Source organism: Bos javanicus, chromosome 1 (assembly GCF_032452875.1).
Source record: "Bos javanicus breed banteng chromosome 1, ARS-OSU_banteng_1.0, whole genome shotgun sequence".
Lineage (NCBI taxonomy): Eukaryota > Metazoa > Chordata > Mammalia > Artiodactyla > Bovidae > Bos > Bos javanicus.
Genome location: NC_083868.1, coordinates 72,711,371 through 72,739,200, shown reverse-complemented (window position 1 = coordinate 72,739,200; position 27,830 = coordinate 72,711,371). Strand labels below are relative to the sequence as shown.

Below are 27,830 nucleotides of genomic sequence, written 5' to 3'. Positions count from 1 at the left end.
TACAAGCAAGCATCTGATCATGCACTGGGTTTAGGGATGACACTTAATGTACCCCAAATGGCTCATTTATTATTTTAAAAATGTGTTAAAAAAAATAAAAATAAAAATGTTTTAAGTAGCAACTCTTAAGATTTCCCCTGCATTTATGTTTTATTTCTCAGCCTTACACATCTCTTTGCTTCCAACAACACTATTTAGAGAGAGTTCTTGTTATCTATGTCTATAAATGAAGAAAGAGGTGATCCTGCTTGTCCAAGATGGCCCAGGGAGTTGGGGGAAGAACACAGGCTCACAGCCAGGCCTGATTCAGGCGAGGGGTTCTCTCTATGGTACTACTTGCTTGGAAATCTCTGCTTGCCCTGCCAGACTCCATGTTCAGCCCAACCTTGGGTCTCCATCCGGAGATCAGGTCTGATGATGAGTCGAAACCTAGCTGCACTTGCCCCCTAAGCCGGGAGCCCCCCTGCACCAGCATGCACACTGTGCCTTGATGAGATGTTATGGAAAGGGGGGTGCTATAGTTAGGTTCTGACACATACAAAAATAAATCTCTTTAATAAGCCTGCAAGTCTCCCAAAGGCCATTGTCATTTATGTACACACAAAAGATGACAGTATCAGAAGTGAAAGCAGAGTCTGGAGATGCTATTATTAGGTTTTTTATTTGGAAAACTAGGGCATCCATAGGGAAAGTAGAAAACCCAGAGCCTGTTTACCCAAGATTATTTTCTTATGGATGACAGTAACCAGAGCCAACAGTGAACTGTAAGGTGGTCAGGATGATGCTTGCCTGTAATTGGAGGGAAGGTGTGTGGCTAGAATTTTACAGCCTTTACTGTGTGTTTCACTATGGAAAAGATACAAGTAAATACAGAAGATTAAAGAGCATCTTAATCCTACTACTCAGAAAGGTTCTCTTTTTGGACTTCATTTCCAATCATACCTACAGGCCTATGCTCCACTCACAAGGCAAATTAAACACCACAGTGATTTTTGTGCTGCATTGATCATTTGTTGTTATTTAGTCGCTAAGTCATGTCCAACTCCTTTGTGATCCCTTGGGACTGTGGCCCACCAGGTTCCTCTGTCCATGGGATTTCCCAGGAAAGAATACTGGGGTGGGTTGCCTTGCTTATAACAGGATCCCAGTCAGGTACAAGCCTTCCAGGATTTGTCAAAGAGTTGCTCATGGAAAAACTCAGGAGCACATGACGGCTTTGTTGTTCTGGCTGGGTTTCCTGTTGTTATTTTGCTGTTCACCATGGAGTTGTAAGGTCCAGGTTATTCAAGACAGAGAAGGGGGAAGCTCCTGCTTAGGTAATCGCAAAGGTAAACAAGATTTTGTTTGGCTTGTGCCCATTTTGATCAGTTTATTGCTTTTTCCTTGCAATGATAAAGTCCACTCAAGCTATAGAAACATTTTAACTACTGAAACTACTTCAGGAAAAATACTTTGCTATTATGAGTCTAAAATCCTCTAGTGTTTCATTCGCTTTTCCCCATTAAAATAATTGTTTTTTAATGTGTTTGAAACATGATTCTTTTAGGCATCGAACTAATGAAACACAGAACAGGCTCTGTCTCAATATATTTACATACCATATATGTAATTTAAAAAATAAAATTATGATCATTAATACATATAATTTTATATTTTGCATTCTTAATAGCATATTATAAGCATTTTTCAAGGCATTATTTTTCAAAAAAAATTTGTAATGCCTAAAGTATTCCATTATACAGCTATAACACACATTACTTATCCACTCTGCTATTCAGCATTTTGTTACTGCCAATTTTTTTCTATTATAAAAAAGGTTGTGATAAACAATGACTCTGTCCACATCTCTTGTTATTTTCTTACAATAAATTTTAGAATCTGAATTACGTTCATGAATCTTAGTGTGTGTGATCACACACATAATACAATGCTTGGCACACAGCAGGCATTCAATATTCGGTGGCTCTAACTAGGAAGTCAGGTACCTAACAGAACAGTCCTGTTCTGTCAGAGCTGAGAGTTAGAAGAGACATGTGTGCCATTTTATCAGGGGACGACATAGCCAGATACTTAGGGGTAAGCAGATGAGAACTGATGGGGGCAGTTTTGCTCCCAGAAGCAGACAGGCCTGCCAATACCTAGAATGAAATGATTCTCTGTTTTGAGTCCAATACAACCTTCTTCAGACATTCTCCCCCTTAGACCCTAGAGACCCACTTGTAAGCCCGCTTAGATAGTCATGTGGGGAGGGAGACTCTGAATGACACTGATCACACTTTTGATTCAGGTCCTTCAGGAAACTGATTAGAGAGCAAACAGCATAAATCACTGTGTTCTCAAAGATTATTTATTAACTATTCTCACTCATGGTAGAAAAAAAAAAAAAGTAAATGAAACTGATATAAGATGAAAGCCAACATTTCTTCCCCAAATACCTCAGCTGGATTATACAGAACGGACCACTATGGGCTTCACGTTTACAGCTCACTTACAGGAGAACTCAGAAAGCAGAAATCAAGAAATGACAGCCTAATTTTCTTCTAAGGTATGGGGTCTCACCTGGTGCAATAAAGTCATGAGGATGATTCTTCTGAATGAAAGGTTAGAATGCTTATAAGTCTAAGAGTGACATCCCTGCCAAGTCACAAGGTTACATTCAGGTACCGCTGGGCTAGCTCCCTTCGGAATGAGTCTTCCCAATCTAGACAATCCTGTCCTTGGGGCTGGCCAATCACTGTTCCTTGACAGCAGATTTGATCTCTGAGCAGAATCTGATCACCTGGAGCTGGCTTGGATGATTAAGGAATAATGAGGTTCTGTGATGCAGTTGGGAGATGAATGCTGTGAAGGCTCAAATAATGAGACCAGGTTTCTTATGTGGCCACAGTTGGTGGTGACCTTTACACCTGCACCGGGCGCCATGAGCACTGTGAGAATAACCACACGGCCTCCCAAGAGCGTGTGTGAGGGCTAGCATTCCTTTGGATGCTTAAACTCTGGGATGGTTGTTAAAACCCTGGCTCACGCATTTAAAGCTCACTAGGAGCTACCCCAGTACTGTTTGTTCTGTCTCGCCTGTCAATTTAAAGTAAATTTATGTTTGGTCTATGAAAGCCCAGTTCTTAAAAGGATTTCCAGCCTTTGGGGGCTGAAGGCAGGGGCACCGTTTTGTTTTCTTCCTTCTTTTCAAACGTTTGCTTCCTAGCTCACTCGAAGAGGTCTGTGTGTGTGTTCTTCACAACGTCTGGCTCCTGGAGGCAAAAGGTCCAGAGCACCAGTGGGGTGCAGGCCAGGCACCCCCGGGCAGCCTCAGACAGCACCCCTGGGTGGGGGAGCCGCAGCACCTGATCACAAGGACGTCCTGCAGCGTCTCTCTAGGAGTCCAAATGCTGTCCCAGGCCTGCACGAGAGGCGCCCAGATTCTGAGCCCGAGGGCACGGCGGCCGGGGCGGGGCCTAGGCCTCTGGGATCGGGGTGTTGCAGTTCCCGTGGTAGATCTTGACGTGGCCCTCGCACCGGAAGTAGGCGTCGAAGACGTCGCTGTAGCCATGATCCCTCCACCAGGTGCAAAGCTGCCGGTTCCAGGTACAGTCCAGCACGTGGAAGAGCTCAGGGTGTTCCATGCCGATCATGGTGAAGAAGTCCTGGTCCCCGAGGTGACCCCGGAAGTGGTACTTGTCGGCCAGCTGCTGCACCTGCGCCGGCTCCAGCAGGCGGTCGTACAGCGGGGACTGGCGCATGGCCTCCAAGTTGAGCAGCATCACCCCGCTGTTGAAGCCTGGGAGCCCCTCGGGGGGAGGGCTCCCGACCCGCGTCTTGGGGTTATCATGGCGGAACTGCCAGAATGTGTGCCTAGGAGGGGGAAGAGAACAGATTTAGCCTGATGTGCATGTGAGAAACAGCCTGCGAGCTCATTTCCCTGGGTCTTCACAAACACCCCAGAGGGAGGGTCCACTGCCACCGCGGTTTTACAGCCACCAGACCTGAGACAGTCTGAGGTTCAGAACCTGCCTCACGTCCCCAGTAGGAGGTAGAGCCGGGCCAAGTCGTCTCCTGAGTCTCAGCCTCACTGTTCTTCCCAGAACCCTGTGATGACTTGTCTCCATCCATTACGTCTGTACAGACTTAAGGAGCACCAGGCACTGCACCCTAGAGACAGGTGCTCTCAGAGACAATACGTCAACCTCATACTGCACAGAGGTCAGGGACCTGCCCAAAGCCATACAGCCAGCAAGCAGCACAAGCAGGGACTCAACCCAGGCCTCCTCTGCCAGTGTCCACTTTTGAGGACAGCAGCAATCCAGGTGGAAACTTCCACCCCTGTTTTTGTTTGTGATTGTGAAAATGAGAGGAGAGAGAGAACTGGGGGAGCAATTCTGAATGGTGATCAGGTATAGACAGAGTTAAACATAGGCTGAATCAAAATCATTTTTTGCTTTAGAACAAACCTCTTTATTAAGGTTAAACATAGGCTGAATCAAAATCATTTTTTGCTTTAGAACAAACCTCTTTATTAAGGGCACACGCATGAGCCAGAGTGAAAGCAGCTGTCAGACAGCCGGGTGGTGGTGGTTTAGTCGCTCATTTGTGTCCGACTGTGACCCCATGGACTGTAGCCCACCAGGCTCCTCCGTCCATGGGATTTTTCCCAGGCAAGAATACTGGAGTAGGTAGCCATTTCCTCCTCCAGGGGATCTTCACAACTCAGGGATCAAACCCACATCTCCTACATTGCTGGTGGATTCTTTACCCCTCAGCCACCTGGGAAGCCCAGGACAGCCAGGTGGAATTACGGCAATTTTAGAGAGCAGCATGACTCAATCTCAGTCTCTCTCTAGGCAGATTTAGAAATCCAGTCTAGGTATACAGCTCATGGGATATTAGAACCAAGGGGCCAAATGCTTCCATCTGGAGAAGGGAAGTCAGACCCAGAAACCTCTCTGTGGGTGATGGGGTGAGAGCACTACCCACTCTTTTCTCCGGCCTCTTTAATATCAAGTTCCAGCATGGCGTGGGGACAGAAAGGACCAGAGAGCCCCAGGCTCCACACCCACAGAGATGCAGGCAGAGCAGCCAGACCTGCAACCTGGAGGAAGGAGGAGAGACGGATGGTCCTGTGTCATGGGCAAGAGCAGGAGTGGACCTTGCTTTGCTTTACCAGCTTTGCCTCTTCCCTAGAGCCTGTAGGGTGGAATGCATCAGGGCAAGGCCACCCTCTGGCCTCCCTTTTAGCAGCTCCCCCGACCAGTCAGAGGGAGGAACTGGGCGGTGAGGTGGATAGTGCAGTGGAAAGAAAGTCAGAGGCCTGGCCTGGGGTGGGCCTCCCTGATCCATTTTCCAGTTCAACACAATTCTCCAAGTCTGGGAATAGAGAAAGCTTCCTTGAGGTCTCACATATCAAAAGGGGCCGAGACTTTGCTCCTGGCCAGGGCAAAGCATTCCGTTTGGACATTCTTACAAGGGGAGTACACAAGTTCATTGTCTGAATTTCACTGTAGTTGAACTGTGAGTAGAACAGAGCTCTGGCGCCTGCTTGGTGATAACAACCTTGGCAAAAATAAGCTTCCAAAGCAAACAGAGATGCTAGATCTTTCTAGCCACTAAAGCCTGCAGTAATAGTATCATAGCGAGGTTAGAATGCAGTTTGACAACTGTGAGTTCATTTTACCATATTTCCTCCAAATGGTTAATTTCAGGAACCCTCCAATCAGGAGAGGGTTTGGGTTTGTTTTGCTGTTCTAGCTGGAAATGTTATTACCCCATGCTCAGTAACTTGTAGAGCAAGAAGACAAAGGATGTGGAAGATCTGAACAAAGCAATCAAGCAACTTGACCTAGTTGACATTTGTGGAACTCTCTACCCAGCAACAGCAGAACACATATTGTTTTCTCCTGCAAATGGAGCATTCACCAAAATAAACCATATGATGGATGACAAAACAAGTCTCAATACGTTGAAAAAGGTTAAAAGTCATATAGAGAATGTTCCCTAACCAAAATGGAATTGCACTTGAAATTAAAAAAACTAGAGAAAATTTCTAAATATTTGGAAATTAAGCAGCACACCTTTAAACAATCCATTGGTCAAAGAAGAAATTGTAAGGAAAATCAAAGCATTGTAAATTCAATGAATAGTCATTACCTTTTCATTTTCAAAAGCAGGGTGACCAGCTGTCCATGTCCTGAGAAACCCTGAGTCCTAGTCTCAGGCAAACCAGGATGTTTGGTCATCCATTGAAACATTTGGGTTCCAAATATAAGTTACATGTCACTTTGGGTATAGGGCTTTTCTCTCCCTCTGTGTTTTTTAAGGGGAGGGTTGTTATCTTGCCAAGATGTAAGATTTACCCCCCAGAGAAGAGACACCTGGAGGTAGGGAGAAGGTGGCAGTGGAGAGGCGGGGCCAGTGCTCATGCAGCCCCTGGATGCCTCATACCCCATCAAGCTCACTGGTCCCCTGTCCTTCCCCCACAGTTCTGTCCTCCACTCCCACAGGACAGGGCAGGGGAACGTGGCTCGGGCTGGTGGTGTGAGCATGAGGGTCACCTCTGTGGCCCTCTGCTTCCTCAGCACCCAGCATGGCCCTGGCTCTGCTGTACCAGGACTGAGGGGACGGTCAGGGCAGCTCAGGCTCCGTGGCCTTCAATATCACCTGGCACCAGGGGCAGGGAAACAAAGTCAGGATGCGAAGTTGTTGCTGCCGAGAAAAAACCTGCTGCTTCTCTGGATTCACTGCTGCCAGGTCTATTTTGGGAGAGAGTGAGGAGCAGGGACCCACGAAAGGGTTCTTGGATGTTTAAAAAAGTTTCAGAAGGGTTTCGACTCTCGAGCAAGCTGGGAAGCAGAGGGACCAGCAGTAGCCCCGGGGCACCCTTACCAACCTCAGCAGGGAAGCTCCCTCAATTCTTCTTCTCTATACCAGAGTAACCTGGCACTGAAGCTGCTGGCTCAGGAGGGTGGGGCCAGAGGTGGAAAGATGGACAGAACGTTCTTCCAGGCAGAGACCATAACTCCAGTGGCTCTTTGGGAACATGCCACCTAGCACCGCTGCTTAATCAAGACAAAGAGGCACTTCCTAACAAAGAGCCAGAAAGAACCAGGTCTGGGACATCAGAGCATTGTGATATGTATGAAGCAAGGGAGGGACAGGAAATTGAAAATACAAGCCACCCAGGGAGTGGGAAGCAGAAACACAGCCTGAAAATGAACCAGTGGCCCTCTAAGTAGAAAATTATTGCCCTTGTTTAAAGCATTCGTACTACCCCAAGATGAACCCTGAAAAGCAGAGCAGCTGCTTAGGGTGATGATGGAGTTCTCTGGCCTCTACGGCAACTGGTTCTTATGGAGGAACTGCCCCAGCCTGGGGGTGGAGAGTGATCCAGGGACGTGAAGGGATGAACATGCACAGAAAGGGTCTGATCCCACCACGGGAACCGGCCTGACAGGGTGGGGTCCCCAGTTCCTCACCTGCTGCAGTATGCCGGGGCTGCAGAGCCCTCTGACAATTCTCTACCTCGCTCCTCTCCCAGGAGTACAGAGGTGTCACCGCCTTCACATTAACAACGGGGAACAGAGGCCCTTATTGTTGGCGCAGGGCCCCAGCTTGGATCCTCTCATCTCCAAAGTCCCTTTTCATCTGTGCCTCGGATTCTACCATGGGCTGATATTCCAAGGAGCAGCACATGGACTGCAATCTTATTTCTCAATTTGGCTAGCACACCCCAAGGCCACAGGTGCTGCGACCAGGCCATCAGGTGATGCAGCTGCTGCTGGTGCTTCACTGCCTGGGGGTGGGGGGAACTGGAGAGCCCCCCAGACCCTTGCCTTCCTCACAGGTCCTGGGCCGACCACGTATATTCACAGGCACTGCCAGTGGCACCTGCTGAGGCTGCAGGAAACCTCGGTATGAATGAAGGGATGGGTTCTGAAAGCTTCCAGAAGTTTCTCAGGATAACCACCATGCCCACACCGAGCTGTGTTACACTGCCTAATTGTTGCCTGTGGGCCTGTGTGGAAGCTTGTCCCCCTGCCCCCCACATGGTCACCTGGAGACCCACAAGGGAGGGGATAAGGTTTCTTCCCCTTTAGAAATAATCCTAACCGTAAAATGGGCCCTGGGGCAGATGGTCCATTGAAAATAGCAAGTCCTTCCAGAAGCCAAAGAGGCTTGTTGGGAAAGCACAAATGAGGAACCTTCAAGCACGTTCTTCTAGTTTATGGGAGATGCATTTTCTAAATTTTTACATCAAATACATCCTAATTAATAACCCTAAAAAGGACTATTAAAAGCTAGTGGACTAACTGTAGTGAGGAAAACTCATCTTAATGCGAAGGAGTATTTGAAGTAACTTTGAGCCATCTCCTCCCTCAGGTCTTTCCCCTGATAATCATTGCTGAGGTCACTCCAACAAATCTGTCAAGAGAGACCCTGGCCTAAGAACCTGAAGCTCACCTTCTCCAGAAAAGAACCCAGTTGCCATGAATCACCCCTTTCTCCTCCTCCTCCTCCCACCACCCCAAATCACAGATCCTCTGCCTCCCTGTTTCTTCATGATTACTGTCTCCTGGCCCTTCTCACCTCCTAAGGCTCAGTTTTCTACTTTAACTCCCAAGAGGGGAGAAGCAAAGATGGGGACACTCACGAGGCCCAGATAGTCTGCACAACATCCCCCTCAGAAGGTTCGAGAAGCTTGTGCTGACAGGCTGAGCTCAGGCCATAGGTTCGCAGGCCAAGAAGGCTCCACTGTAGTTTGGGGATTCACAAGGATGGCCCCACTCACAGTATGTCTCACCATGGCTCACCCACCACATCCCATCTCCACCCCACCCCCGACCCACCGCCAAGCGTCCCTCGAGCTGAGGGCAAAGTCTCTAAGGAACACAAGAGGCCGGCCTCCACTTGGAGACGCTCGCCACCTAATCAGCCAAGGCTGGGTCAGGAAACTCTATCATGCCTTCCTCATGCCTGTGCTTGTGTCCCAGGTCAGTCAGCTCTTGTTTGACTTGGAAGGGGCCCTATTTTCCAGTCCTCTGAGAGGAAAGACCCATGCTCAAGAGCAGCCCCGTGTTTCACCCACCCCCAGTCCTGCAAGGTGACAGGGGACAGTTCTGGGGCATGCAGGACTGACCTCAGAGCAGTGGCACTGCCACTCAGCCTTGAGCTGAGGTTCTGTGGGATGGGCACTCACTCTTCATTCTCCAGGGGAACCACCTTGTGGGGTCGAACTGGAGAGGACATGAACCACTGGGAGCTGTGGGCCCCATGAAGCTTTAAACTGCCTGTCTCCCCAGGGTGCTTCTTACTACCAGGTGACCTTGTTAGGATTCCCTGCTAGCAAGGCCTGAAACAGGTAGGTCTCTAACCGTGCTGGTCAGAGAGTATAAGAAATGTCCACAAAGTCATACAGGTTGTCAGTGGTAGGACTGACGGGGGCCCCTTATCAGCACTGATCAGTCAGCGAGAGAGGTCCTGAAGTCCACTTTGCCACGTCTCCAAGTACTACATGAGACAGGCAGGAACACCAGAGAGCACACTGAACTGAGAAGATCCAATCAGTAATCAGATATTTAACAGTTCAGTTCAATCCCTCAGTCGTGTCCGACTCTTTGCAACCCCATGAATCACAGCATGCCAGGCCTCCCTGTCCATCACCAACTCCCGGAGTTCACTCAAACACATGTCCATCGAGTCAGTGATGCCATCCAGCCATCTCATCCTCTGTCATCCCCTTCTCCTGCCCCCAATCCCTCCCAGCATCAGGGTCTTTTCCAATGAGTCAACTCTTTGCATGAGGTGGCCAAAGTATTGGAGTTTCAACTTCAACATCAGTCCTTCCAATGAACACCCAGGACTGATCTCCTTTAGGATGGACTGGTTGGATCTCCTTGCAGTCCAAGGGACTCTCAAGAGTCTTCTCCAACACCACAGTTCAAAAGCATCAATTCTTCGGTGCTCAGTTTTCTTCACATAGGTAGTCAATGGGTACATGAAAAGATGTTCAATACTGCTAATTATTAGAAAAATGAAATTCAAAACAACAATGAGGTAACATCTCACACCACGCAGAATGGCCATCACTAAAAAGTCTATATAATAAATGCTAGAGAGGGTGTGGGGAAAAGGGAAACCTTCTACACTTTTGGTGGGAATGTGAATTGGTGCAGCCACTATGGAAAACAGTAAGGAGGTTCATACTAAAAATAGAGTTGTTATATGCTCCAGCAATCCCATTCCTGGGCACATATCCAGACAAAACCATAATTCAAAAAGATACATGCACCCCTATGTTCATAGTAGCACTATTCACAATAGCCAAGACATGGAACGACCTAAACATTCATCAACAGATGAATGATAAAGATGTGGTACACATATACAATGGAATACTACTCAGCCACAAGAAAGAACGAAATAATACCATTTGCTGCAACATGAATGGACCTAGAAATTATCATACTAAGTCAGAAAGACAAATACCATGAGATCACTGACATGTACAATCTAAAACATGACACAAATGAACGTGTCTATGAAAACAGAAACAAACTCACAGACATAGAGATCTGTGGTTGCCAAGGGGGAAGAGCAGAGGGGGAGAGATGGATTGGGAGTTTGGGATTAGCAGATGCAAGCTATTATATGTAGAAATGGACAAACAACAAGGTCCTATTATAACTGCATCATTTTGCTGTACAGCACAAATTAACACATCATTGGGACTTCCCTGGCAGTCTAGTGGTTAAGACTCTACGCTCCTAATGCAGGGGGTGCAAGTTTGATCCCTGGTTGGGGAACAAAGACCCTATATGCTGAACAGTGCAGCCAAAATTTTTTTGAAAAAATTTAAGAAAAGAAGGCACTCTCCACCAGGGCCAGGGAGCGGAGATACTTCCCCTCTGACCACCTGTCCTGCCCTCACCCCGATGGAAGCTGCCCATTGGCACCTTGGGAGTCTCTGGGACCAACTCTCACTGTTTTCTAGGTTGTCAATCTCTTCTGGCTCCCCTAGTTCCCCACCCAGTCTAAACTGCCTCCCCCCAGCACCTCACCTGGAACATGACAGTGTTAAGTTTCAAATGAATGAGTGGATGAATGGATTATAGAATGAACGAACAAGGGAATAAGAGACTGTAAAATCAGATGGCTGAAATTTAAAAGAGGAGGATGTTGATGAAGTTGGTGGAACAATTCAGAAAGGCAGTTCAGGGAGAGAGCACCCTGAGCCCTCTGAGCTGGGGCCACGGGGGTCTTCTCTGTGGGGAGCCAGGTCCGTCTCAGTGTGAGGACAGAGAAGCAAGGGAGAAAAGTTGGTCTCATGAGCTCAGGAATCCACACCTGTGATGAGATGTGGGTATGACAAAGGTAAGCCATGAAGACCCCCAGATGGTAAAATGACTCAGTGGTGCCCACCATGCTGTGAACACTGCCCTTCCCAATGCTGACCCCGGAAGAGCCCCTGACCTCCAAGTAGTGGGGCTTGTACATCACTGCTAGGGAGCAACTCAAATCTGGTGTGAGCCCTGGAACCAACCAGGTGACTGCTGGCCTGCAGCCAACATGCTGGGCTGGTCATGACTCATTCAGGGGGCCTCAGCTCAGCTCCACAATTCTGCCCTTTCCCAGAAGTCCAATGAGGAAGGGGCTTTCATCAGGGTGAAGACTAAGCCAGAGAGAGTCACCTTCAGAAGTGGCTCACTGCTCCCAAGAGCCCCGCGGCACTAGGGGACATGAGAGAGAAATGCCCAGGATGCCAGGAAAACACATCCTGGGTGTTTTCCGGGACACCGAGCAGAACCTATGGAGGTGTGTGTGGTAAGGCTGACGGGGAGGGACATGGGTGGAATTTAACCTTGTGTCTGAATTAAGCTCAATCTAGCCCAGTACCCTTCACACCCTGGCATGGCTGACAGGGGTGTAAAGGCCACCGAGCTCCAGGAAAATGTGTTATTTCTTAAGCCCAGAAGCAACCTGTGAACCCTCCACTTCATCTGGGCTGACCACTGCCTGCGCCTGCTCCTGCTTGCCTTCCTGCACATTGTGGCATGGGTCTTGGTCAAGGGTAGAACAAGTGATCGGCATATTGACACAAACATGGGGATATCCCACCTGTCAGGCACACAGCAAGGCACTGGGATTGGGGGGGGGGCAGGGAGACAGCAATGGGCCAGACACAGGCCCCACCCCTCAGGTACCTGTCATGGCCAACAATACTTCTCAGATGTCACTGTGCTGGGGGCTCACCTGGGATCTGGTTAAAATGCAGATCCTCATTCAGAAGCTGCATTTCTGACAAGCTCTCAGGTGATGCTGATGCTGAGGATGTACTCAAAAAAAAAAACAGGGTAGAACAGTCTTATGGACTCTATGGGAGAGGGAGAGGGTGGGAAGATTTGGGAGAATGGCATTGAAACATGTAAAATATCATGTATGAAATGAGATGCCAGTCCAGGTTCGATGCACGATACTGGATGCTTGGGGCTAGTGCACTGGGACGACCCAGAGGGATGGTATGGGAGGGAGGAGGGAGGAGGGTTCAGGATGGGGAACAGAGGTATACCTGTGGCAGATTCATTTTGATATTTGGCAAAACTAATACAATTATGTAAAGTTTAAAAATAAAATAAAATTTAAAAAAAACAGGGTATTTTAAATAATTTTAAAAGAAATAAAAACCGCATGAACAGCAGTGATATTATTTTATCCTGTAAATGGCCATGAAATAGGTGGCATGCTGCTAAGTCACTTCAGTCGTGTCCGACTCTGTGTGACCCCATAGACTGCAGCCTACCAGGCTCCTCCGTCCATGGGATTTTCCAGGCAAGAGTACTGGAGTGGGGTGCCATTGCCTTCTCCGAAAAGGTGGCATGGCCACTTGCAAATTTTATGCTAATATTTGCTGAGCTTTCTCACTCTGTCAGGGTCTTGGAGGGACCACTGGGGAGATGCTTCCTGGAAGCAGAGTGCTGAAGATGCCAGGAGGGAGGGCCCAGATCTGCCAGCTTCCTTCCCCAGAGGTCAGAAGTCAGTCTAGGGTGGAGAGAGAGGCAGGTATGTATCAGTTGTCCACTGACTTTAAAAATGTTCCAGTTCATGATGGGGTTAAGAATGCAGGTTCCAGGGCTTCCCTGGTGGCTAAGTGGTAAGGATCTGCCTGCCAATGCAGGAGATGTGGGTTCGGCCCCTAGTCCTGGAGGATCCCACATGCTGCCAAGCAACTAAGCCCATGCACCGCAACTACTGAGTCCTTGCTCTAGAATCCAGTGCTGCAACTCCTGAAGCCCCTGAGTCAAGAGCCAGTGCCCTGCAACAAGAGAAGCCACTGCAATCAGAGGCCCGCACATTGCAACTAAAAAGCAGCCCCCTGCTCTCCACAGCTAGAGGAAAGCCCACACAGCAATGAAGACCCAGTACAGCCAAAAATAAATAAATAAAAGTATTAAAAAACAAAAAATTTCCAAAATATACAAGCAGGTCATACAACTCAATACCAGAAAAACAAACAACCCAATCAAAAAGTGGGCAACAGACCTAAACAGATATTTCTCCAAGTAAGACTTAGAGATGGCTAATAAACACATGAAAAGGGGTGGGGTTTGAGTTTCATCAGGCCAGTTCGAACCATGGAGCAGGCCACGTAAGTGCAGAAAGACCGAAGTGAGCCCACGCGCTCCCCGCCCCAGGTGCGCTTGGAGGCAGGACTCCCAGGCCAATTCATGACTCTGGCCCTGGAACCAAAATGCTGCCACTAAAAAAACCCTAGAGATGACCCGGGAACACAGAGAGAGGAAGCAGCTTGCACAAGATCACCCGTCTGGGACCTAAGAGGCCACATGCCCCGGCACCACAGAGCCTTTCCATACCAACAAGATGGCAGCCTCGGCTTTGTCTCATGCTTTTCAGATTCTGACTAAGGAAAATCACACTCTCCTTTAGGGTCATAGTACATCCGTTCTTTCCCTAAAATTCTTAGGTCAGCCTTTGCTGCCTGTTCTTCCCTTGCCATCACTGAGTGGGTTTAACCACCCAAGAATGCTCTCTGCAAATGCCCTGCCCCTGTACACAGCCCCAGGACCCCAGCAGCCTTTGAAGGCAAACTGCAGCAATCCATACACTGAGGACACAAAGGGGAATCGCGCCGAGACCGCTGTCCTGCAGGGCCCACTAAGGACGGACGACCAGTCACCACGCTGGGGGCGGTCCACCTTGGGAAGACCCTCTGCTGATGCCTGAGACGGGCGTCCTGCCAGTCATAGTTCAGGGTAAGAAAGGAAGCCATGGAGGGAGCCACGCCCGAATTCTATCAGAGCACTGAAACCCTCCAGAGTCCACGGTTCATCTGCGTGGCCACAGTGTCTTCATGCGGACGAAACCTCTAAAGCAAAGGGCCGTCCCCATGGGATTAAATTATTCAGGCATTCTAAATCCTTGTGTATGAGGTCAAGTAGGAAAGGACATTATCGTCATCTGAAAGTTCAAGCAGAGGACAAGAGGAGGCTCAGCAGGGTCCCCACAGGATGGTACAGGGAAGGGATGTGTGTTTGGAGAGAGAATATCCAGGTTTGCCCTGGCTCCACCCCTCTGTGGCTTCTCTGCAGGGGACAGTGACTTGGGACAAATGTCAGACAGTTTCATCCTCATCCCCAGCCTGACAGTGAGGTCAGAGAGAAAGGGAGCAGGCATGTGCCCCTCACACCCTGCCCTGCCTGGGGGCTGCTGTGGGTGTTCACGAGCCACCACCGGTATACGGGGACGACCTGGCAGAGTCCAGGACAATGAAGGGAGACTACTCTATACTGGGCTCATTCTGATGATTCCCTCAGTGGGGCCCAGGGGTGACTTCCTGCTCTCAGTGCTGCACAGCCCCACCCTCACCAGCGCTGTGCCAGGAAAGAGGCCCTGAAGCGCGGGCTGGGCCAGCCTCCTCCTCCCCACTACCCCAGGGCTGGCCTGGAGGTGGCTCTCCCTTCAACCTGCTGCACAGGCCTCCTGCAGCCCCGTAGTGCCCCAGATTCTGAAAGACTGCTCTCCACTTTAAAGCCTCTCCTCCCCCAGACGCTGCCTGGGACCCGTGTGCCGGGTGGCAGCATTCAGGGTCATCTGTACAGGGCACACCTGAGCCACACACGCCTGGCCTCCAGCCCACCCAAGCATCCAGACTGTCCCTGGCCTGCCAGTGTTCCCCCGCAGCTGGCTGCACTCTGTGCCCCGAAGCCTTGCAGCTTGGCATTCCACGGCGCTGTCTTCTCTGTTTTCTCTCTTTTAAAGAAGAAAAGGAAGAAGAAATTCCACAGAATAATCTGTCCTCCTGATAGGCCGGCTCAGATCGTAGTTCAACCAGGCTGAATCAAAGAGCAGCATTACCGGGGGGTTATCAGAACTGTCTGGCTCAGAAAATAAACAACTCCTCAAAGGTGGCCTGAGATTTCAGCCACTCCCCATGCCCTGGTCACTGCAACTGGGGCCCCTCCTGGTCTCTAAACATGCCGGGGGGTCTGGCAGAGATCACAGAACTGCAGTTCCACCCCACAAGCACAGGGGTTCGGAGCAGGGGCTGTAGAGTCAGGCCTGGTCTGTAACTCAGGGCTGCCACTTCACAGAGACGGGGGCTCCACCAGTCACTTAACCCTTGAGTGTGGTCATCGTAAACCTGAGAGAATAAGGGGCTTCAATCAAAGTGCCAGGGACCGCCTGGCACATTCACTAATTGAAGAAATACTTACTGAAAGCCACCATTCTGGGCCCTGGGAGACAACCATAACCAAGAAAGACATGTATCACTCTACCCGCGTGGAGCTTAGTGTCTGGGGAGGATGAGACCAGCCAACAGGCAGTCACAACTCTGGGTGATAAGAGACAGGCCAGCATAACAATGCGGAACATTAAGTCCCCCAAAAAGAGGCTCCTCAGCCAGTCTGGAGGGATTCAAGGAAGGCTTGAACCTTGGAGAAACTGGCCTGTGAGCTCAGACATGAAGAGTATGGCAGGTGAAGAGCAGAGGTGGGCAGTGAGAGTGTGCCTAGCCTGGGGAACTGAGTGTGGTCCAGCCTGCTGGAGGTGAGATGGGCAGGCAGGGGCCAGCCCATGAAGGGCCTTGTCAGGGAGGTTAGGGAGACTTACCTTGATGCTGAGGGTAACAAAGGGTTAAAGCAACGCAGCCTGCAGACTAGGACGGTCCCTGGTGGGGTGAGGGATGGCTGGGAGGAGGCAAGGCTGGAAGCAGACAGGTGGAGATGGCCTGGGGAACCTGGTGGGGTCAGGGATGGAGGGAAGCGGAGGACTTGGGATAGTAGCAAGCACAGGACAGGACTGACAGATGGACAGAGGGATTGAAGAAGGCAGGAGCTCCAGGCCCAGATTTCTGCCTTGGGCATGGCATCAACAGCAATAACTGTTTAACCATGATCACCAATGAGCACAGGGACACCGACCAGGTCACTGCCACGTCCGAGCCTCGCTCTCCCACCTGAACAAGGCGACCCTCCCAGCTCAGATCCATGTGGCCCTGTGCCACCCACAACTGCCTCGGTGCTGGCACCTCGCTCATGCCTCCTGCCTTTGTGCATTTCTCCCAACACAGGCCCAGGCTGGGAGGATGGGGAAGGGACAGCCATGAGATGCTGGCCAATGTGGTCCATTTATGCGCTGACTTCTCTGTGGACAACTTGGAGCATACCTGCCTTCCCTCTGCTCCTTCCAGACGACCCTCACCTTCACCCAGCACTCATGAGCCCCCCTGCTCCCTGCCGCGGGGGGCTGATTCCCTGGGGAGATGTTCTCCCTCCAAACTGGGAAGTGTGCCCTTTAGCTGCCTCCTTGGATCTGTTCTGCTCGTCTCTTCTCCACACCTTCTAGAAGCATCACCAGGATCTCTGCTGAGCCCAGGGTGCTGGCTCTAAAGGCTGAAAACAATGGGAACCACTCACATCCCTCTCTCCACACCCAGCTTTCCACTCATATGCCCACAGGCATGCTTGGGGCTCCCAGAGCTGGAGGAACACCTCGGAGAAGAACTCAGGAGAGGAACATACAGGGCCTGGGGCTTCTCAGCTCTCTGGGTCAGACAGCTGGGGCCTGGGCCGAACCAGAATAGCCAACTGGGATCTGAATAAACGTTAAGAGTGGAATTTTAGGGCTTCCCTGGTGGCTCAGTGGATAAGAAGCCACCTGCCAATACAGGAGACACAGGCTTGATCTCTGGTCTGGGAAGATCCCATGTGCCTCGGGACCACTAAGCCCATGTGCCACAACTACTGCGCCTGTGCTCTAGAGCCTGGGAACCACAACTACTGAGCCCACATAGCCCGAATTCTCTGGAGCCCATGCTCCGCAACAAGAGAAGCCACTGCGATGAGAAGCCCAGGCCTTAAAATTAGAGGCTAGCCCAAGCCACCACCTGTGGAGAGTAATAAGAATCCTCTGAAAACAACAGCCATCTGCTGGACACCGCTCCCGGAGCCATGCCTCTCCCAGGGCTCCTGGCTGCCCTCCCCACGCCTTTCTCCCCATGGCCATTCAGGCTGCCCAAATGCTGACTGGGGAACCACAGCCAAAATCATTAGGTGCTTATTTTCACCCCCATACCCCATGGGGGCCCTCACCCTGAAAATTCTGGCTCCATCAAGGGTCGGGGGGGAGGCGCTGAGCTGCTCTGCTGTCCATCCTCTGTGGAACCTGCTAGGCTGTCTTGTGGGGAGGCCACAAGTTCCCAAACAGTCCTTAGCCTGAGAAAAAGCAGCAAGAAACCTGGATGTGGCCACACCTTGGGAAGGAGGCAAAGGAGAGAAAGAATGAACCCGTGCAGCAGAGTCAGCCAGGCCCCCTGGAGCCCAGCGCCAGCACCCTGCTCACACCTGCACCCACGCTGCAGGTAGGCCTGCATCCTCCACACTCCAGCCCCTGCCGGCCTCCTCTCTCCCCTCCTCAGGGCCGCCTGGCCCCTTGCCCAAGACCTAGACGCCTCCTCAAATGCACTCAGGCCCACAGGGGCCCAACCAGGCCTCCTGCCATGCATTCTGCCCGGACATGCATGCGTGGGGAGCTGCTAACACAGGATGACCCCACACCTCCCTTGTTCAGAACTGACTCCTTGAGGGAATCTCAGGAAGCTTTTACCAAACAAAGCCCTTCCAGCCTCTGCTGTCCTCCTGAGAGGCTGTCCAGGTGCACACATCTTGCAGAGCCAGCTCTGAGGTGCCCGCCTTTCCTAGCAGGGTAGCAATCTCCAGTGTGTGGGGCCAGGCGGCCTGTGCAGGTGCCAATCCTCCCCTCTTCAAGCGTGCCATCCTCTTGTTCACAGGGGCAGGAACTGTGAGTCTGTAGTCAGGGACCCTCCTGCACAGGCGGGGCAGGTATTTGCTGATGCCATTCTGAGCAAACAGGACCGCCTCTCCTCCATGGTACTCCCATGTGACTCAGCTCAAGTCTACCTCTAGGAAGCTTTTCTCAGCTAAGTCCACTCTTCTTCCTCTTCCCTGCTCAGACCTGTCTTCCTCAGAGCTGTGCAGTGAATGCCAGGGCTGCGCAAACTTTACGGCGTATACAAAATTGTGTGTGGAGACCCAGTTAAGTGCAGCTGGGATTCAGCAGGTGAGAGCGGCAGGATCCTGTATTTCTGATGAGCTCCCAGGTGATGCTGCTGCTGTGGTCCACAGGGACACACTTTGGGAGTGAGAAAAGAAGAGGAAAGAGACTTGGGAGTCAGTCCCACTGTGTCCTGGCACCAGCTCCACTAGACCCAAGCATCACACCTCCAGAGACTGCTGTGAGGATGACACGAGGTAGTGCAGAGCCGACAGCCCCCTGATGACACAGACACGCACAAACGCGGCTCCTCCTCCTCTCGCTTTGGTTTCCTCCCTGTAATAGCAGGAATGTGATGCCTCGCGAGAAGTATTGCCAGAGAATTAAATGAACTAATATCTGGTGCATGGCAGGTGACGGACGATGAGAGTGCTCCCTCCTTTCCTTCTGCTGTTGGTCCTGGGTCTTCCACAAAACCTGTGCCCTGTATGATGGGGGAGAGGGTGGGAGGCCCCGAAGGCCTGTCTCTCAGACCAAGGGTTTCCACATCCAGCTCTGCGTGCCTGTGCGTGTAGTGCTGGGGAAGTCGGCTGTTCAGATCATGTTGATGGGTGATTCCTCAAGTGACTTTGTTGCTCGGGGATGGGGGGTGTGGAGGGCTGTGTATGTGTGTGTGCACGCACACAAGGACACCTGCCAACACATGGAGGAGCCATACAGAGCGAGCAGCCTGGCTGGAGAGCCCTGGGGAAGGCCCCAAGCCCCACTGCCTCTTGGTGGGAGCAGTGACGACTGGCGGGGACTGCACACTTAGTCTGATTCTCACTGCAGGTCAGCAGCTCAACAGAAGACAGGTAGGTGCTTTTAGAAGCTTATTAACCAGCCTAACTGGGGAAAGGAGCATCATCAGAATCCCCTCTTCCCCTGGTGCTTTTCCTCACCTATAGGTACTCAAGCAACTTCAGAGGTCTTGCTTGTTTCCCAGGAAAAGCTAGGGGCTCAGGGATCTAAGCTCAGTATGTGATATATAGCAGTGCTATTCTAAGGTTTAAGGCAGAGGCAAGGGGAGAAATTGAACTGATGGCCAATCCATCTTCAGCAAGCATTTACTGACAACCAGTCTGCATCCTGGCCTCCCCTGCTCCCCACACACATACAAGAGCAAACCCCTTTGATCTTAGTAAGAAAATTAATACTGCTTCAGCTCATACAACTCAATATAAAAAAACTCAACAACCAAAAATGGGCAGAAGATCTAAACAGACATTTCTCCAAAGAAGACATACAAAATCAACACTGCTAATTATTAGAGAAATACAAATCAAAGCCGCAATACAGCATCACCTCAGAATGGCCATCAACAAAAAGTCTACAAGTAATAAATGCTGGAGGGAGTGTGGAGAAAAGGGATCCCTGCTACACTGTTGGGAATGTAAACTGGTGCAGTCACTATGGAAAATAGTAGGGAGGTTCCTTAAAAAACTAAAAATAGAACTATCATATGACCCAGCACCCCACTCCTGGGCATGTATCTGGAAAAGATGGAAACTCTAATTTGGATACACGTACCCTAAAGTTATAGCAGCATGATGTACAATAACCAAGATATGAAAACAACCCAAGTGCCCATCAACAGATGGTTGGCTTAAGAGGATGTGTGTGTATGCACAATGGTATACTACTCAGTTGTATAAAGAATGAAATGCTGTGATCTGCAGCAACATGGATGGACCCAGAAAATACCATATTAAGTGAAGTCAGTCAGACTGAGAAAGGCAAATGTTGTATGATATTATAGGTATCTAAAATCTAAAAAGTAATACCAACAAATCTATTTTCAAAACAGAAACAGACTCACAGACATAGAAAAGAAAGTTATGGTTACCAGTGGGGAAAGGGGAGGGAACAGGAATAAATCAGGGGCATGGGGTTCACAGATATGAGTTACTATTCATACACTAGACAGGCACATACTATTCATACACATACCAGGGATTTACTATAGAGTATCTGTGTAGTTGCTAAGTCGCGTCCAACTCTTTGCAACCCCATGACTGTAGCCTGCCAGGCTCCCCTGTACATGGGATTCTCCAGGCAAGAATACTGGGGTGGGTTGCCATTTCCTCCTCCAGGACTATACAGTATAGGGAGCTAGATTCAATATCTTTTAAAAATCCATAATGAAAAATAATCTGAAAATATATATATAACTGAATCTAAATATATATACATATATGTATATATCTATATACATCTATTTATCTATATCTATATCTATATGGAGAAGACTCTTGAGAGTCCCTTGGACTGCAAGGAGATCCAACCAGTCCATTCTGAAGGAGATCAGCCCTGGGATTTCTTTGGAACCAATGATGCTAAAGTTGAAACTCCAGTACTTTGGCCACCTCATGCGAAGAGTTGACTCATTGGAAAAGACTGATGCTGGGAGGGATTGGAGGCAGGAGGAGAAGGGGATGACAGAGGATGAGATGGCTGGATGGCATCACTGACTCAATAGACGTCAGTCTGGGTGAACTCCAGGAGTTGGTGATGGACAGGGAGGCCTGGCGTGCTGTGGTTCATGGGGTCGCAAAGAGTCGGACACGACTGAGCAACTGAACTGAACTGAACTGATATCTATATGGGGCTTCCCTGATGACTCTGATGATGCAGGTAGTGTAAAGCACCTGCAATACAGGAGATGCACGTTTGATCCCTAGGTTGGAAAGATTCCCTGGAGAAGGAAATGGCAACCCACTCTAGTATTCTTGCCTGAAGAATTCCATGGACAGAGAAGCCTGGTGGGCTACAGTCCATGGGGTTGCAAAGAGTCGGACACAACTGAGTGACTGAGCACACACACATACATATATAACTTGAAACTAACATGATATTATAAATCAACTATACTTCAACTGAAAAAAAAATTATGCTATTTCATCGTACTTGTGGAGGGTACTGGCTGAGACTGGGGGATCCCTCTAGCGTGGCACCAGCCCACATCCAGTGCGGAGGGACACACGAGGCCAGATAGGGAGCACTGAAAGTGATGGTGGTACAAACACAGAGATCAGGGGCTCCGAGCAGGAGAGAACAGCAAGGAGAGATAAGAAAGCCTTCCTCAGTGATCAATGCAAAGAAATAGAGGAAAACAACAGAATGGGAAAGATTAGAGACCTCTTCAAGAAAATTAGAGATACCAAGGGAATATTTTATGCAAAGATGAGCACAATAAAGGACAGAAATGGTAGGGACCTAACAGAAGCAGAAGATACTAAGATGAGGTGGCAAGAATACACAGAAGAACAATACAAAAAAGATCTTCATGACCCAGATAACTATGATGGTGTGATCACTCACACTCACCTAGAGATGGACATCCTGGAATGTGAAGTCAAGTGGGCCTTAGGAAGCATCACTACGAACAAAGCTAGTGGAGGTGATGGAATTCCAGAAGAGCTATTTCAAATCCTGAAAGATGATGCTGTGAAAGGGCTGCACTCAATATGCCCGCAAATTTGGAAAACTCAGCAGTGGCCACAGGACTGGAAAAGGTCAGTTTCATTCTAATCCCAAAGAAAGGCAATGTCAAAGAACACTCAAACTACCTCACAATTGCACTCATCTCACACGCTAGTAAAGTAATGCTCAAAATTCTCCAAGCCAGGCTTCAACAGTCCATGAACCGTGAACTACCAGATGTTTAAACTGGCTTTAGAAACGCAGAGGAACCAGAGATCAAATTGCCAACGTCTGCTGGATCATCAAAAAAGCAAGAGAGTTCCAGAAAAACATCTGCTTTATTGACTATACCAAAGCCTTTGACTGTGTGTATCACAGTAAACTGGAAAATTCTTCAAGAGATGGAAATATCAGACACCTGACCTGCCTCTTGAGAAATCTGTTTGCAGGTCAGGAAGCAACAGTTAGAACTGGACATGGAACAACAGACTGGTTCCAAATAGGAAAAGGAATACATCAAGGCTGTATATTGTCACCCTGCTTATTTAACTTCTATGCAGAGTACATCATGAGAAACGCTGGGCTGGATGAAGCACAAGCTGAAATCAAGATTGCCGGGAGAAATATCAATAACCTCAGATATGCAGATGACAGCACCCTTATGGCAGAAAGTGAAGAAGAACTAAAGAGCCTCTTGATGAAGCTGAAAGAGGAGAGTGAAAAAGTTGGCTTAAAACTCAACATTCAGAAAACTAACATCACGGCATCCAGTCCTGTCACGTCATGGCAAATAGATGGGGAAACAGTGGAAACAGTATCAGACCTTATTTTTTGGGCTCCAGAATCACTGCAGATGGTGACTGCAGCCATGAAATTAAAAGATGCTTACTCCTTGGAAGGAAAGTTATGACCAACCTAGACAGCATATTAAAAAGCAGAAACATTACTTTGTCAACAAAGGCCCATCTAGTCAAGGCTATGGTTTCTGTAGTAGTCATGTATGGATGTGATAATTGGACTATAAAGAAAGCTCAGCACTGAAGAATTGATGCTTCTGAACTGTGGTGTTGGAGAAGACTCTTGAGAGTCCCTTGGACTGCAAGGAGATCCAACCAGTTCATCCTAAAGAAGATCAGTCCTGGGTGTTCATTTGAAGGACTGATGTTGAAGCTGAAACTCCAATACTTTGGCCACCTGATGCAAAGAGCTGACTCATTTGAAAAGACCCTGATGCTGGGAAATATTGAAGATGGGAGGAGAAGGGGACGACAGAGGATGAGATGGTTGGATGGCATCACCGACTCAATGGACATGAGTTTGAGTAAACTGCAGGAGGTGGTGATGGACAGGGAGGCCTGGCGTGCTGCAGTCCATGGGGTCACAAAGAGTTGGACATGACTGAGCGACTGAACTGAACTGAGCAGCAGAGATGACATGTGAGTCCCAGAAACCATGCTCTGTCCCCAGAGTGCATCCCTAACATGCATACACACACATGTACATGCACACACATACACAGGCGTATTTCCTCTGCCTTCAGAAGCTGAGGTTCAACTTCCCAGCTAGTTTTGAGTCCTCCTTTCTTCAGAAAGAGGTACCAGTTTTCCAGGAGGCCATTCCTTCTCCAGCCCCAGCGCTTATCCATGCCCTGATAACATTTCACACGGCAATTTCATGAGCAGGGTTAAGGTTTCTTTTAACTGGCAATTAAAATCAGAGCAAAGAGACAAGTTTTGTAAAGCTTGGTTTCCATAGAGGATAACTTTTCTTCTGTGGGTTTTAAAAAATGAGAATCTTGATTGAAACTCGAGTTACCCACATAAACACTAAGGCCCACTCTGTCTTCCAAATGGATAGACAGTGTGAGAATCTTTTGCCCGAGGTTAGAAGGAATGCAAGTTCACATAGTTTTTCCCCAAACTTTTTTTTTTAAAGGTGAAAATGCTAGGACTGCTGTGAACTCAGATGACACCTCCCAAAGTGCAGGCTGTACGGATTTTTACCTCGCCACACACCTACGAGGACCTGGCCTTGGCGTCCATCTCTTGAGGTTTCCTATTTCTCTGTTCTTGTCTTCAAAAGAACAGGAAAGGCCAGCAGGTTTTGTTTTCATCTGCCCCCAGGGTGGTCCAGTCCCCTTTAGCAGAAGAGTGCAACTTCAAGTTAGCCTCGGCCCCTGGGACTAGTCTTGGAGCTGAATTGGTTTTGATGTAAAAATACATACATACATATGCTCATATACGCAAACACACACACACACACACAGATACTGGTAGCTGACTAAATGCTTACTACATGCCAGTCACTTTCAAAACAGCTTTCATGAATTATTTCATCCTCCTAGCTTTGTGATGGAGGTTACAACAACGGCAATTAAAATGGCAAACACTTATAAAGCAGCACACATCGGCAGATGTAAGCATGTTCTAAGTGCTTCACACACCTGGGTTCACTTACTCTTCACATGCTTGTAAAGGCACTACTACTCTCCTCATTATACAGGTCAGGAACCTGAGACTTACAGAAGTTAAGGAATTTAGCCAAAGCCATTTGCTTAGTAAGTGGTGAAACCTGGGTTCAAACTCAGGCAGCCAGGCCCCAGAGCCCTCTGACGATCCATCCTCAATGGACAGGAGTTCTCTGGGATGGCCCCACCTCCACAAGCACAGCCCTGAGCATCGACTCTGTGCCACTCTGCCATTCCCTCCAGGGTCTCCTGGTTCAGCAGTGGAGTGACAGTGCAAAAAAAACCCTTATACACATAACCTCATGCAGAGTAGAAAGCTTGGGCTGAAAGGCCACTTCAAACCAAACATTCTAGACAGAGAAAGATTGGAGTAATTTTCCCAGTCGCTTAGCAGTAAAGAATCTGTCTGCAATGCAGGAGACGAGGGTTCGATCCCTGGGTCGGGAAGATCCCCTAGAGGAGGGCATGGCAACCCACTCCAGTATTCTTCCCTGGAGAATCCCATGGATAGTGGAGCCTGGTGGGCTACAATCCATGGGATTGCAGAGCCGGACACGACTGAAGCAACTGAGCACGCACGCAAGAAAGGCCCACAGAAGAAGAGACAACAACAAGGATCTACTGCATGGCACAGTGAATTATAGCCACTATCTTCTAGTAATCTATAATGGAGTATAATCAGCAAAAATACTAAATGAGTATGCTGTATACCTAAAACTAGTATAATCTTGCAAATCAACTATACTTCCATTCTTAAAAAAGAGAGAAAGAAAGGCCTATGAAGAGTACAGCGTCAGGGATGAAGAAGAAGGACTGGTCTAGAGATTCCAGTGAGGGACAGGATGCTCCAGGGCCTGGAGGCAACCAAGAGCAGTGTAGAGAAGACAAATATTTTGAGTCCACACTTATGGACCACCTAGAATAGGCAACTTCGCAGACCCAGGAAGTAGACTAGAGCGTACTAGGGGTGGAGGGTAAGTACAGAGCTTCTGTTTGGGGTCATGACAACATTTTAGAAATAGAGAGTGGTGTTGGTTGCACAAGACTGTGAGTGGAATGAATGCCAATGACACTTAACAACAGTCAAAATGGCAGATTTTACATTATACATGTCTAGTAGACACATACGTGAGTGGAGGGGAAGCAGCCAGTGGGCCCAGACTGACAAGGCACTGGGAAGCATCCTCTCACCGCACTGGCCTGCTGCTGAGCCCAGGTGCCAAGGCTGAGCCATTCCTTCCCTTTGGGATCTGAGAGCTGGAGCCCTTGTGGCTGGCATAGCACAGGACAGCCTGACACCTCTCTGCCTGTGTCCGTCCCCAAGGCCAGCAGCTCGAGGAGCCCACTCCAGGCCTCTCTACCCGCAGGCTATGGGTCTCAAGCCGCCTCCAGGCGCTCAGTCCCGCAGGGCCGTGGCTCTCCCTTTCTCACTGCTTCAGGCTCTGCAAGCACAGTCTGTCTATTTTCCAAAGCTGTGGATGCCAAAGGAAAAGCTGTGGCAGCGGGCAGAGTGTGTAATTAACGAGGAATGTTCTGAGGGAGCTGAGGACATGCGGGACAAAGGTCAGCTCTCAAACAACAACCGCTTTCTGCTGCAGGAAGACTGTTCTCTCCTTTCCTTCTCCCTTCCCAAGAGATCAAAACAGTAAACCTCCCAGAGGAAAAGAAAGAAACCTGTTCCAATTAAATAAACTATAAATAATTCTCCTGAAGACAAGCTTGGGGGAATCTGGAATTTCCAAGTCCTGCATAAAATCTTCTGAGAGCTTGCATGTGAAATGAATCTTTGCCACGGTTTCATCTACAACAAGCTATATCACTGCTGATGAGTGGTTTAGCCATGTCTGTCCTCCCCTCCACCCACTTTGTGGACTTCTGATGGACAGGTGGACAGGGCTGGTTTCCTATTCATCTCTGAATCTCTGGTCTGCAGCTAGCTTGGGGTCTTACTCAGAAGGCGTGGCCTATACCCACACATTGAAGTGAGTTGCAACTCAGTATTTTGACTGCCAAAATAACAGGATGGCGTGATTCAGCTAGGATGGGGGTCAGGGTTTGACCCTTCTCCCAGATGGTAGATGTCTACAGAGCCTTCTACGCTGACCCCAGGGTGACATCATGTTCCTCACTGCCTTTGGAATTAACTGCAGCTCCCAGCACAACACACAAGACCCCCACGATCCAGCCAGCCCCTGCCCCTGTGTAACCACATCCTGCGCTGCCCCCAGCCCCGCCCCTCCTGTTCACTCAGCCCAAGCAGCTGGAGTCCCTGCAGCGCCACCTGCCATGACCTCCAGCGTCCTCAGCTTGGAGGCCCGTCCTCTGTGTAGTTCTCTCCTTCCCCCCTCCAGCACACTGTCCGTGGTTGCGGTGTCTGTAATCACCCCGTGTGCCCTCTCTCCTATGAAAGTGTGAGCCTGCGTCTCTTTATATCTGAACCCCTGCTGCCTAGCCCAGTGCCTGGCGGGAAGTAGGGACTCAAGTCTGTTTTTATTAAACTGAACTTTGCTACACAAAGATACTCTCACCACCAAATAGTAAGGCTAAAACCTGCCTTTTCTGAAACAGCTAGACACCACACTGTGGCCACCCAGCCCAGCCCAGGCCCAGAGCCTGTGAAGGGCTTTGGGAGCAACTCCAGCCACCCCCAGCCTTGTGGGACTCCACAAAGCAGCTCACAGCATATGATCATGAGGCTGCAACCAATAAATATCTCATTAACTTCAGAGCCTGCTGGGCCATGTGCCAGGGAAGTGCCCCCTCCTTGCCCCCGACTGAATGGAATCTACTTAATGAATTTACAGCACAGAGTACACACTGCAGTTCCACTGCTGCCCTCACCCAGGCCACTCAAATCCCACTGGGAAAAACCCTGGCAGGTTGGCACCTACACTCTCAGGCATCGCCACTGTGAAACTGGTAAATACTCCCCCTTCCTCAAAACTTCTCCCCGCTTCCCTCTTATTAATTCATCTAGAAATGTATACAACTTTCACCTGCTTTGAGCGAAAGTGAAAGCGTTCAGTCGTGTCCGACTCTTTGCTACCCCATGGACTGTAGCCTACCAGAGTCCTCCATCCATGGGATTTTCCAGGCAAGAGTACTGGAGTGGGGTGCCATCTCCTTGAGTAAATACTTGCAAATGTTAATTATTCCTAGGGACAGTCCTTTTGTACACTACACATTTCAGTGAGATTTGGGCAAAATATGGTGGTTATACATGTATCTCTGCTTAACATTATGTTCTGAATGAACATGAGAGCACCTGGCCCTAATTAAGATGAAATATCTGACAATGGAAATGTGTCAGAAAATAGGCCTGGCAGGTCTGATTCTGATTCTACAGTCTTTCAACATTTCCAACTAACTTCCAACATCAGAA

General features: G+C 49.2%; 1 protein-coding gene across 3 annotated transcripts in view; it reads right to left on the bottom strand.

Annotated features, from left to right (window-relative positions):
* Nucleotides 1–642: 642 nt before the first annotated feature.
* XXYLT1 (xyloside xylosyltransferase 1) overlaps nt 643–27,830 on the bottom strand; it is a 176,261-nt gene continuing 149,073 nt past the window's right edge. For all 3 annotated transcript variants that reach the window (XM_061412340.1, XM_061412347.1, XM_061412357.1), the window contains exon 4: nt 643–3,852. In XM_061412340.1, the coding sequence (XP_061268324.1) occupies nt 3,456–3,852 (397 nt within the window). In that variant the 3' untranslated portion in view covers nt 643–3,455. The remainder of the gene's footprint in view (nt 3,853–27,830) is intronic.